We start from the raw sequence: 12,876 nt of genomic DNA, 5'->3' as shown, positions 1-12,876 counted from the left end.
ATATATATATATATATATTCATCTTCCTTTCAACTTATATACGAAAAGAAAAATATATAAGCTATATTCAGCAGAGAAAGCAGTTTTGCAACTATTGTAAAGTTTTTTAATACATTTGATTTATACATTTAGATCCAATGAGGAACTAAGAACAAAACCAATCACAATAAAGAATCTTACAACTATTGTAAAGCTGCTTTATCTGTTAAATGCAGCCATATATTTCTCACTTTGTTCTGTTTCATTCGATATCCCTAAATTTGTGCGTCGAGAAAATTACGAGACATTTTTGAGAGGTTCGTTTTTATTTCTTCATATAGGACATCAGAGAGCGATCCATGTCGTTAGATCGTAGCGTTCAATTCCGTGTGCTCACGTTGATTGAAACGCACACGCATCCCACTGAACACGGCGTTAAATCTGGATCGAAAGCTTTGCTGAGCACTGCGTTCCATTTCCGTGCACTCCTTCGCTGACGTATTCTTCTCGTATTCGTTTCGAATTCTGTCCAAAGCTGCGATGCGAAGAGCAAGTTAAACTTCCAGTATTCTAAAACATCTTCTGAGAAGTTACATCAAGATGAAAAAGAAAGGTACCATATAAGCCAAGTTGCAGAATACTTATCCTGATGCAAAAAGACTTATCATAAAATAAATACTTCCTCTCTTATCTTCATAGGAATCCCTAGAATATGAATTAACAAACAAGCTTTTCTCCGCAGAAGTCTTTTTATCTTTTTCGTTTTTTTTTATTTAGCAAATTTTACGATATTTATTCTATCATATTTATTGCCTTTCTTCTTTTCCTCTTGATTAACTAAATCATATCGAATCTTCATAGTTATCAATCTCCGAAGAGGTAATTACGTCATTACCTTTCTGCAGATTCATCTCGTCCATTTCCGTGTTGCTGATCTTCGAGAGCTCGTTCCGAAAACTCTTGGTGATTTTCTTGCGAATGTAATCCGCCTCAATCTCCTGCTTTGTTCTGGGCACGCGGAAGCGAATGCAACAACACAACCCGACGACGATGCTTAGCAGAATGGATAGAACGATGCCGGCAAGCTGCCAGATGCGAAAACCTGGTATTGCCTCGTTCTCCAGCCACTGCATTTCCATTTCCTCCATGTCCTTCGTAGAGACTTCATTCGGCGAGCTGGAAGACACGGACAAAAATGTCGACAGCGTTGTCTCCTCCATCGCGCTGTAATGAACGTTTAAATTTCCAAAGATATTCCAAACGAGACTCCAGATATCTGATATGAGACTTGGATCTGATATGATCCTTTTATTCGGATCTTATCCAAGAAGATAGATCTTCTGTAATAATCGATTTTAATTAATTAGTGATATAAACGTTTCGTCGGCCGTCTTGCCTGACGCACATCTAATCCTCGGCAAGATACTTCTGACTGCAGGAAAAATACATGGCTATACCAAAGAGTTGGGTGTGGTTGCTTAATTGGACGACCTGTTCCGACACTCCCTATTTCACGCCACTTACTGATTACAAATCAATACTACAGGTGTGGGAGTATACTTTGTAGATTGTTAATGTCGTTTTATTATCTCTCACAATAATCGGATGTATAGTCATTATGTAGACGATAAAAATATCGAAAAAGGGAACAATTGCGCTATTATTTAACAATACTTATTCGCTCGACAATCCGCTTATCGAGTCGAAATGCAATGTGAAATTGTTAATCTATCTTTCCTTCTGATGAAATGATTTTTTTTTATTCCAGTTACTTTTGGCGATTCAAATGTTGCTCTAAAAATTTCGCGACAAAATATAAATCACAGACTTAATGGATTGAGAGTTTAAACATATTTTAACTTTTTTTTTTAAGAATATTTCGTGATTTCTAAGAGATATCATCATAACGCTAATCTGTATTCGATGTATTCGTCCAAAATAGACATAGTTCAGAATGTCGTAACATATAATAAATTGTTTGAAGTAACAACTAGTGTAATATGTAACTGAATACGAAATTCTTGAAGCGGCACCGTATTTGAACCTTAAATCACTGTAAAAATCGATAAAACGTTTTGCAACGAGCGATATTCTTCGCAGTAGCAGTAACTGTCAACCATTAGTACACAGATGCAACTCCGGCGTCTTCGAATATCCCTTTCTGGATAATCGAGACATAGTCGTATGATCCGGCACAAATTTCCGATTCTCCTTTTCCATTTTCTTCCTTATTCGTTTAACGCGGCTTTAACTACGTCTTTCCGAAATATTGGGCACTGTTCGAGAAAGGTTGAAACTCAAAGCACTTAGCTCGCTGATAGCGCACGAATCGAAGGATATCTTTGCAAGAAATCTCGTTCTTAAGACGTTTCAGACCACACTAGCCACGCAATAATCCTTTGCTCTCTTTTCTTGAAAAGTGTTAATACTTTCGCTCCTACAGCACGTTCATTCTTTCCTGATGAATGTCCGTCCCCTGAAAAAAATTATAAGTAAATTAAATAAATTATACAATAAATTTGACAATAGAATATTGTATTAAATCATAAACATATAAGAATTTTACAATTGATTTAAAAGATCTAAAAACAAAGCTAATATGAGGAATTGCAATAACGCAACGAAAAATTTACAAAAATATTAAAGAATTTATTTCAATTATTTTATCTGATAATTTTTTGAATGTTTTTAAGTAACTTAATAATTAATATAAAAAAATATATAATTAAATAATTAAATAAATAATTGTATATATAATTATGATAAAAGATTTTAAGTAATTATAAACAATAATTATTATATATATACATATATTATTATTAAATTATTTATTATGTATTTGGATTAATTTTTTATTTTTATTATAATTTATTCTGTAATGTTTTGCGAGTAAAAACTTACGTGATAGTCTTCTTCTCAGTGTTTTTGGATTGGGATCGCGCTCTATTTAATACCTTGAGAAAATCTGTTGTCTTGGTACGCATTCTCGAATGAATGTAAACTTTACTGCACTTGATATGATAGTGCAAATAATTCCTAAACATGTGTATCAGGTCGATAGTGTTGTCGCGAGCTTCTCGATTGGTATGACGTGGAAACAATACTGTAAAAATATAAAATATAAAATAAAGCGATATGAGTTTAAAGGTAATATTATATAAATCTATTGTATGTTCAACTTGAAATATTTAGAACAGTAGAAAATGTTACACAAATATACATCAGTAATATTTCTCTCAGATAATTTTTAAGATAATTCCTTAAAATTTAAAGATTTGCTAATAAAGATGCACACATATAAAATTTCTTATATATCTTTAATATAAAACATATAATTCAAATCTGAGTTCTCTAACAGATTTTTTTTTATTTTTCTTGATGCAAATAAATAAAAGAAGTAACGCGTTGACACGATTTATTGAGTGCAAACAGTATAAATATAAACTTTAAAGTTTTTTCACCGAATGTGATGTAACCAATGCAATCTCCGACTGCCGCCTCGGAATCTTGCAATTCCAACGGCGGCTCACGGTGGTTGAACAAGACTTGCGGAGCAGTGTGGCTCGCGCGCCTGCCTTCTTTCAGTTCTTGAAGAAACAGTTTACCAATTACCATGTCGTCCTCATCCTTGAATATTGTACTGAACACTACAGTGACCCTGTCGCTCTTAGCCTCCACATACCTTGATGAAAATTAATCAGAGTTAATAATAATGAAATAATTATAAAATTCACAGAAAAATATTAGACATCAAAATTTGCTTAGATCGAATGAAGGTCTCTCTTCGCTTATTTATGTTAATCATATCAATTTTCACTTATTCATTGTTAAAATAATTCATTGTTAGAAATAACAATTAAGTCATGTCACATATATAGAGATGTGTCCCTACTGAAAAAAATCATGTCACATTGCATGATGAAATTATGTCACATTGCATGATGAAATCATGTAATTAAAACACGTCAACAAATCATGTAACGGATTGTTCCAAGTCAGTATATGATTTTTTAAATTACATAATTTGAAAAGTCACATGACATGTTCTTTTTTCTTCTATTTTTATCATTCAATTCTTTAAAATTAAAAACGACTATAAAATCACATGATGAATAAAATTATTTCTAATATTATATGATTTTTCAAATTACGTCATTTAAAAAAAATCACATACTGATTTGGAACAATTCGTTACATGATTTACATGTTTTAATTACACAATTTCATCATGTAATGTTGTGACATAATTTTTTTCAATAGAGATTTCTTACATTGTTTCCTCATCTCGATATTGAATTACAGCTCTCTTCTGTACTGGCCTGCCTGGAGAATCGCAGTATTCTTCCTGGAAGTCAAAATATTTCTCGAAGACACTGGCAAAGCAATGCCTCTTCAACAGGGCAACTTTCCTCACTAACGCCTCCCAATCCTCTGGTAATTTCTCTAGATCTATGAGAACTGATACATTATAACCTGTAACAGTGATAACCAATTTCAAGCGGTTAATTATATTTGTCCAAAAGTTGGAAAATGATTAAAATCAGGAATCTAACCGCTCTCCGGTGCAATAAGATGAGCCCCATACTCTCGTTTGAGCAACTCGTCTGCGCCATGCTCTTGCAACTGTTTATAAAATTTGAGCAATATACTAATCTGCAAAAAAGGACGAATATTAGAAAATTAGTTATTTTAAAAATGAAAAATAAGTATGTCCACTTACTCTAAGCTTCGACTTGTCTCCACTGAGGTTTGAAATATGAAACAATACCCCATCAAAGTCTGCTATGACTACGTCTGTCGATTCCTGCTTATGTCTATAAACAAAAGGTTCGCTAATCATAAAACTCAATTTGATAAGATTTTAAACAGCAGATCTGGATGACCAAAGGAATAAAAGCTGAGAAAGATATGAGAACAAAATTCTAGAAACAAGATCTTCAAATAAAAAGGTGAAATAACATGAAATACAAAACACAAAGAAACATGATAGCAAAAAGAAATTTATTTTTAAATTATTTGGAAAGACGAGGCTTCACAAAGATAACACACAGATATAGATTACAAGTTAAAAAAAATACTAAAAATAAAATTCTAGAGATAACATTTTAAACAGAAAATAACGCAAAGCGAAGTTCAAAGAAGTTCATAATGGAAGAGATAATGAGAAGACAAATAAAAAAAAGTCAAAAATCTTTTAACAAAACATTTCTTATCCAAGGGATGTTTTAAAGACGTCATTCAAGAATGTCCTAAGGACGTATTCTGAACACTCCTCTAATAAAGTGTGCCACATGGATTAGAAAAACGAGGTTTCGTAAATGTAATAAATCCAGATGGGAGGATTAAAGAAGCTGAAAGAAATACTTGGAGTAAAATCCCAAAAAAGAGATCTCGAGGCGCAGGATAGATGAGATAAGATGAGATGAACGAAGCCAAGAACGAGAAGAGAACGAGGAAAGAAGGAGAATTGAAAGAGAAGAAAGTCTAGATTCGACGAATCTTTTAGGATAGGAATTTCTCGTGGAGAAACGGACGCGGCACCGCCCCGGCGCCACATCTTCCGGATTGAGGTTAGAATACGTGGTGATCGAGACGGGCACCGGGATTCCCAATAGGATCGCACGACACACAAGACGCTTACCCCGACAGAGCATTCTTGATTTTATTCGTCAACGTTTCCTCGAGTATCCTGTTGTGTATCTCGAGCAGGATCATGATTACTACGCCTGGCAGGAAGAGTCGATACGTGATACGTGGCGATAACGATAACCCCCGGATAGATCCCGCAAAACCGCGACGGATTTGTCATCCGTGCGTATGTATGTAACGCCGTTGACTAATGCCCGCTGCCCGCCCAATCCCTCGCGCTCTGTCGGTATAACAGATAGCAAATATACCGCTCGTTACTGTCGGTAAAGCAGATTTCGCACTCTCGAGATCAACCCTTATAGATTAAATTAATACTTTTATATTGAAAAAGAATATAATTATTAATTACTTATTTTAAGTACTAAAAGTTTACACTATTGTTTAGAGTTTAATAAATTAATAAAAATTAAAAAATTAAAAAATTAATTATTATCTTCCAGAAAGAAATCCCCCTGATTTTATTGGAATCATGTTAAAACAATTTTTTTTTTAATTCAATTCAAAACATTTTAATTGTAAACAGTACTTTTAATATTCAAAATAAGTGATTAATAGGTTAATACTAAAATTATATTTCTATAAAAGTAGTTATTTTTTTTATAAACTTACAGCACAAAATTGCAGTATCTGCACTGCTGCAATATTGCAGAGATTTTGTAGCGATATTGCTAAATTTTGTGCCGTGTGAGAAGTATCTCTCCTATTGTTGCGATTATCTAAAAAAAAAGCTAGAGGTTGTTTCTTGTTATCGAATTAATTAGACGCTGATTAGATTTTTATAATTTCTTTATTGCAAAATTATTACAAAATTTTCTATTTTTTGAAATTCTCAAAAATACTTTTAGAACAAAAATAAAACAAAAGAGTTTATTTAGTAAAAAGTCGGAAATAAAAAAAATTCTTTGTATTATCCGAGTTTACGTAACAAAAAATTAAAATGTAAAAAAAATTTTTCTATTTTTGGAGGCTCTCAAAAATACTTTTAAAATAAAAATAAAACAAAACATAAGAATTTATTTAGTAAAAAGTCGGAAATAAAAAAAAAAATTCTTTGTACTATCCGAGTTTACGTAACAAAAAATTAAAATATAAAAGAAGTATATTAGATCAGTGCAAAATTCGTGCCCGATTTGTAAATAAAAGTGAAGCAGTTGTTATTGTAAAAAAACCACCTTTATTGATCAATGTATTCGCTACCATTTTCGACAATCATTCTCCAACGTTCAACTAATTTATGGATATAATGTTTGAAAAAAATGCGTGGTTTGGCGTCAAAGATTGCGGTGAAATGATTTTTGACAGCCTCCACAGAATCGAAATTCTTGCCAATTAAATCGTTTTGTAATGACTAAAACAAATAAAAATCGGAGGATGCGATATCCGCAGAATATGATGCATGCAATAAAATTTCATTTCAACTGTTTCATTTTGTCCAAATCATTTTCAAAGAGTATGGTTTGGCGTTGTCATGATGGAAGATGACACCTCTATGAACTAAGGTCGGGCGTTTTTTTTTATTAATGCATCCACTTTGGTTAGTTGTTGGCAGTACTTTTTTTAATCAACTGTTTAGCCAACAGAAAACAGCTCAAAATATATAATATCTTGGTAATCTCATCAAACGTACAGTAAGATCTTCTCCAGATGCACTCGGCTTTAGCAATTAAATTTGCCGGTTCATTTGCTTCCTTCCAAGTACTTGCATTTGACGTTGGTATACAAGACCCATTTTTCGTCGCCAGCCAAAAGGATCTCTTTTTCCAGGCGCCTGAGCATAGAAATGGCTACGGAAATGCGATCTAATTTGTTTTTTTTTTTCAGACAACGAATGCGGTATCCAAGCGTTGAGCTTCTGAATGAGTCCCATCTTCCTTAAACTCCGACACGGTTGATCGATCGATGTTCAGAGCTTCAGCAACCTCTTCCGTGCATTGTTTACTATTAATGCGCGTAGAACTATGACGGCATCGATGACGAAAGGAGGAGATTCATCTTCGAGATTAAAATCACCACGACGAAATCTAGCAAACTACTTCTTCACCGTTCGAAAGGCTGGTGGGACTGGTGCATCAGCCAAATAAACCTCCTGAATATTTTTTACCATATTGTTAATGGTTGTTCCTTTCCGAAACTCATAAAGCATCACATGTCAAAGATGCAATTTCTCTTTGTCCATCTTCAATGATTTTTTATGACAACTTAAATTCAACCAAGATTCTATTATCTCGTCAGTGATTTGGTTGAATTTAATTAATGACTAAACACTTCTGATGTTCAAATGACACTTATGACTGTTATCTTTCCAACAATATATAATATGCATACATAAACAACAACAGAGTCGCCATGCTACTTCACCAGTTCCTTCTATACGAATTGAACACAAACTTTGCACTGATCTAATATACAGGGTGTCCTATAATGATTAATTAATATTTCAAGGAGTGAACGAAGATGTAATTTTGAACTAAAAGTTCCTTTGCCTCATTTCCTTTACACTAAATTTTGATTCAGACCATATTTATTTATCATCTATTTATTGATTTATTGATTTATTTATTTGTTAATATACAAAATTAGAATAAAGTTTCAATCGGGATAATACATAGCAAGCGCGAGGAGTTCCATGGCACACTACGTTCCTGCGTATTCCAGCCGCATGCTATCTGATTGATCAACTTTAATCGTTAATAACTCGATAAGTCTGAGCCAAAATTGGTAAAGGAACTTTTAGTTCAAAATTTCATCCTCGTTCACTCCCTGAAATATTAACCCTTATCGTACAAGTATAGGTCACTATCCAGCTAGCCAAGCGAGATTTAGCATATGGAACAAATTGATGCACGTATTGTTTTCTTTTCTTGTCGACAATTTGCTGTCATTGGAATCTAATGTGAACTGAATTAGCATTAGGAGGGCAAATAGATTTCATGAGTTTACGAAATTGTAAGAGTATACATTGAAAAATAATAAACTCGTCACGTTGACAGCAAACTAATGCCATATGACAATAATTTGCCTGCTGAATTCTAAGGAAGACTTTATCAGAACAATAGACAGTTTGTAGAAACATCTTGGCTTTAGTTTAGTGAAATTGAATGCGGATTAAGTGACAACAAAATGGCAACAAAATGGCAACATATTGCCCTTATTTGGTTATTTGGATAGTAATCGAATGTAGTCCTGTTCATGCAAGTTTCTTTAGTCTTTCGGTAATTATAAATTAAATATACTACATTTTATTATTTTTCAAAATAAAGTTCCAATATTTAGTTTAGAAAGTTGAAAGTATATTGATGAATTTTTAGAGATTTTTAAAATCATTTTGAAAAGGTAAAAAAAGCGGACGGATCTAATAATAATGACCTATACTTGTATGGATGAGGCACTAAATTATATTTTGTATGGGTTAATTAATCGTTATGGAACACCCTGTGTACAATTGTAAATATAAGTAAATAATAAAAAATTATAATCATTAAGTAAAATATTAAAAATATCTAATTATTAATATTTTGTAATAAAGATTCAGATTTATAAAAAAAAAATCAATCTGCGCGCGTACTTATATTATTTTAAAAAGTTTAAATTATTTTGGTGGAAAAATTTTACGAAAAACTAGACACAGATTGAGATTTGAGACAAGATCTTAGAAATATAATGTAATATTGAATGTCATTGTTTGAGGGCGAAGGATTTCTTGGTTTTTCAAATAAACAATGCCACTTTACATTCCATTACAAATATCTGTGAAAAACTAAGAATTTCTAAGACAAACAAACCTCACTCTACATTCTACTACAAATATCTAAGAAAAATTAAGAATTTCTAAAATCTTGTCTATCTATCTATTGCCAATCTATGTATTATAGTTTTTCTGTACTTTTTTAATAAACATTTTTTTTCCGCCAGAGTAATAAGTGAGATATTGTTTATTAATTAAATCTTGTTAATTTACTCTGGAGTTATTGTATAATTTACGTTGTATAATTCCAATAATGCTGTTTTAGCTATTTTTATTTTTGCATCCTTTTTGCTTGCAGCTGGAAAATAAAAATGGTTATTTATTATTATATATATAATAATTTCAAAATATTTTATTTAATTCGTAGAATATATATGTACCTATTCCTGAAAATTCCATTCCATTAATTTTAGTAGTCATAGTAAATATCTCATGTGGTACTTTACCAATACGATTCACAACATATTTTAGATTAGGTTGCATATGACTCAGTAATTGAACTGGAGGTATGCTTGTAGGATTATAGAGCGGAAGTCTTTTGACTGTCTCTTGACAAACTTCGTTCTGAGTTCCAATATTTCCAACAATAGGATTCGATGTTCTTTCATTATTCCAATCAAGTATAAGTTTATAAAGTGCAAAATTGGCCAATGAACGCCATAAAATCGCATTTTTAGCATTTGTGAGTATGGCGTTTTGTGCGTCAATCTTTTCTTTGTTTTTATCCACAGATGAATTAGCAGCTTGTGTATTGGATTGACTATATGTACATGTTTCAGATTTTACTGCCATTTTTTCAAAAAAAAAATCTTTTAATACCTTTTCAGCTACATCTTGACGAGCAAGTGATTTAGATAGTCCTTTTCCATGGTAATGTTTACCATTAAACTGTAAATAAATATTAAAGCATTATTGGCTGATTTACATCTATCCTTAAATATTATTAAAGCATTTTAAAGATGAGATGACATGCAGCATAATATTACAAATAATATCTCTCTAATATTGTAAATATCTCTCTAATATTGTAAGAATTATATAATATTGTAAGAATTATAAATTATTAATTAAAATAATTACCTCAACATGAGCGATAAAAGACGATTTTGTAGGCATCTTCAATTCTATTGTTTCAGGATATACATTTGAACTTTTAGCTGTTATTGTACATAATATCACGTATGCATTTTTGGGTTGTAGAGGTTTCTTTAGTTTTATTTCTAGACGACGTAATCTGTTACAAATGACTTTAACAAAAAAATCGTCACATCAGTAATATACATATTACATAAACAATTACAATTATTTTATATATCAATAAAAAAATTGATTGACAGGAGAGGTCTCGAACTGTGAATATTCAATGTTCTTAAATTTTCAAATATATGCAGTGAAATATCATCTTCAAAAGGAAAAAATTTAATTTCATATTACGAATATTGTTACAATTCTCTTTTTTTATGTCTTTTTTCATAAATTCTTTAATTTATTTATTCTTATATATAGTATTCTCATATATAGTATATAAATAATTACACTTCACAAGATTTTTAAACATATGATTAAAGATGTATGTGCAATAATATTTAAAAAATTATGAAAATCTATGAAACTGTGTATGTGTATTAATTACTTATATTAATTATTTAGAACATTAGAATATGTACAGGAGGATTACATATCTCTATTATATACTCTTATTATTTAAATTGTCTTAAATACTTAAATTATGATTCTAGAGATTAAAAAGAGATTAAAAAGATATAATATATTTGTATAATCTTTAATTTAGAAATACTTACAATTATATTCCTTTTTTCGCAATTTTAATTGAGCTTCTTCAAAGTCAATGTCTATGTTCGCAGGATTCATATTAGAACTGTTATTAGTTACATTTGGAGCAAGTATTGGAGGAGACATACAAAGCTGAGAACTTATCGGTGTAATTTGTTCAATCATTGCTTGCGTACTTGGATTTAAAATTGAATTTAACTGCTTTAAAGCCGAGTCCAATTGCTTTAAGATTAATTTCGATTGCGGCAATAATTGTTGCGCATCTTGCGAGTTAACATCTATGTTCTCAAGATCATTTCCATTATAATTATCATTCGTATCAGAATAGCTATCCGCATTAGAATCATTATTAGTTGAGCTTGGAGCAAATATTGCAGGAGGCATATAAAGCTGAGAAGTTGTCGGTGTAATTTGTTCAACAGTTGATTGCGTATTTACTGTACTTAAGATCGAATTCAATTGTTTTAAAATCAAGTTCAATTGCTTTAAGATTAACTTCAATTGTGGCAATGATTGTTGCGCATTTTGTGAGTTAACATCCTTCTGAAGATTTATATTTCCACCATAATTAACATCTGTATCCGACTTCAATTGTTGCGACAATGGAAGTGAATTTGACATTTGTTGCTGCTGTGCTTGTATGATCTGTTGGTTTATTTGTTTACTGTATTGCATAGTCTTTTCTACGATCTGTACGTTTATTTGTTCTTGCGATGGTTGGATATCTTGCAACACAAGTTCGGTATCTGATATGATTTCAAAACTTCCATTATCAGAATTATCATCCGTATCAAAATCATTACTAGCTGAGCTTGGAACAGATACTGCAGAAGGCGTACAAATTATCGGTGTAGTTTGCTCAACAGCCGGCAGTGTAGTCGCTGTACTTGACTCCAGTTGTTGCAGCAATGAAGGTGAATTTGATCGACTTAACAGTTGATTTACTTGTTGTACAATCTGATTCATCGATTGATTTAGTGCTTGTTCCGAACATGTTCTCAGTAATTGCTGCTCCATAGTTGTAGTTTTCGTTACTGTTGTAAATGCAACTGTTCTTGCTGCTGCTCTTGTTACTGCTGTAACAATTGTTTTAAAGTTATTTTAGTTACTGTGTGTATGCTGTATATTATAGTTATAATACAGAATCATGTTAATATAGCTGCTAACATCTACGTTTGATTTTATTATCCTTGTAAGTTCTTACATTGTTTCATTCACAATTATTTTATTGAATCGACGTAGATTGCGATGCTTGATGACTTCTTTATTGTATATGTACGTGTATTATATTGTAAAACAGTTAAGAATAGGATCATACAATTCTTCTGGATAATTCTTAATAGATTTTCTTATTTTTTAATATCATAATAAACATCCTTAAAAATAAAAAGTTTTATAATTATTCGCGATCTTGTTATAAACACTTATATGCGAGCTGATTTGTAAAATTTTAAAGTTAATTTGTCATGCGTTAAATACTTTGATACGTTTCTCTATCTATAACGATAATTCTTTATCTTTATCAGTTTGTGACTTGATGGATGAGCTATACTTTTGTATCTAAATTGTTGAGGAGAAGCTTCAACTCCAAAGAGAGTTGAAACGTTCAAATAAAGAAGATCATTCTAATTATAGAATAAAATTATTCCATAATAATTTGCATCGTTTAGCCGCTGATTCTCATGTTAACCTACTTTTACTTATTTGTA

At 31.4% G+C, this 12,876-nt stretch overlaps 3 protein-coding genes across 3 annotated transcripts; all 3 read right to left on the bottom strand.

The window, feature by feature from the left end:
* Nucleotides 1–218: 218 nt before the first annotated feature.
* Nucleotides 219–1,288, bottom strand: LOC108694707. The gene is made up of 2 exons (XM_018204340.1): nucleotides 875–1,288; nucleotides 219–514 (listed from the first exon to the last, which is right to left on the bottom strand). The coding sequence occupies exons 1-2, from the start codon at nucleotides 1,197–1,199 to the stop codon at nucleotides 345–347; spliced, it is 495 nt and encodes a 164-aa protein (XP_018059829.1). The 5' UTR covers nucleotides 1,200–1,288; the 3' UTR covers nucleotides 219–344.
* Nucleotides 1,289–1,996: 708 nt separating this feature from the next.
* On the bottom strand, nucleotides 1,997–5,810 carry LOC108694706 (probable actin-related protein 2/3 complex subunit 2). The gene is made up of 7 exons (XM_018204339.1): nucleotides 5,621–5,810; nucleotides 4,700–4,793; nucleotides 4,533–4,632; nucleotides 4,251–4,452; nucleotides 3,441–3,661; nucleotides 2,881–3,082; nucleotides 1,997–2,455 (listed from the first exon to the last, which is right to left on the bottom strand). Exons 1-7 carry the CDS (start codon nucleotides 5,692–5,694, stop codon nucleotides 2,428–2,430), a joined length of 921 nt encoding a protein of 306 aa, XP_018059828.1. The 5' UTR covers nucleotides 5,695–5,810; the 3' UTR covers nucleotides 1,997–2,427.
* A 3,772-nt stretch (nucleotides 5,811–9,582) lies between these two features.
* On the bottom strand, nucleotides 9,583–10,165 carry LOC108694702. Its single transcript, XM_018204334.1, has 2 exons — nucleotides 9,754–10,165; nucleotides 9,583–9,671 (listed from the first exon to the last, which is right to left on the bottom strand). The coding sequence occupies exons 1-2, from the start codon at nucleotides 10,163–10,165 to the stop codon at nucleotides 9,583–9,585; spliced, it is 501 nt and encodes a 166-aa protein (XP_018059823.1).
* Between the last annotated feature and the right edge of the window lie 2,711 nt (nucleotides 10,166–12,876).

Source organism: Atta colombica, unplaced genomic scaffold (genome assembly GCF_001594045.1).
Source record: "Atta colombica isolate Treedump-2 unplaced genomic scaffold, Acol1.0 scaffold123, whole genome shotgun sequence".
In the NCBI taxonomy this organism is placed as follows: Eukaryota; Metazoa; Arthropoda; class Insecta; order Hymenoptera; family Formicidae; genus Atta; species Atta colombica.
Note: the sequence above shows the minus strand (reverse complement) of the source record. Positions and strands in the feature narration are given on the sequence as shown.

Coding starts and splice junctions, on each gene's coding strand:
- LOC108694707 (XM_018204340.1), bottom strand. CDS start 1,199: ATGGAGGAGACAACGCTGTCGACATTTTTGTCCGTGTCTTCCAGCTCG. Junction 515..874: donor CGAGATGAATCTGCAGAAAG/GTAATGACGTAA, acceptor TTCGCATCGCAG/CTTTGGACAGAATTCGAAAC.
- LOC108694706 (XM_018204339.1), bottom strand. CDS start 5,694: ATGATCCTGCTCGAGATACACAACAGGATACTCGAGGAAACGTTGACG. Junction 4,453..4,532: donor TCTTATTGCACCGGAGAGCG/GTTAGATTCCTG, acceptor TCACTGTTACAG/GTTATAATGTATCAGTTCTC. Junction 3,662..4,250: donor TATCGAGATGAGGAAACAAT/GTAAGAAATCTC, acceptor ATTTTCATCAAG/GTATGTGGAGGCTAAGAGCG.
- LOC108694702 (XM_018204334.1), bottom strand. CDS start 10,165: ATGGCAGTAAAATCTGAAACATGTACATATAGTCAATCCAATACACAA. Junction 9,672..9,753: donor AATGGAATTTTCAGGAATAG/GTACATATATAT, acceptor TTTATTTTCCAG/CTGCAAGCAAAAAGGATGCA.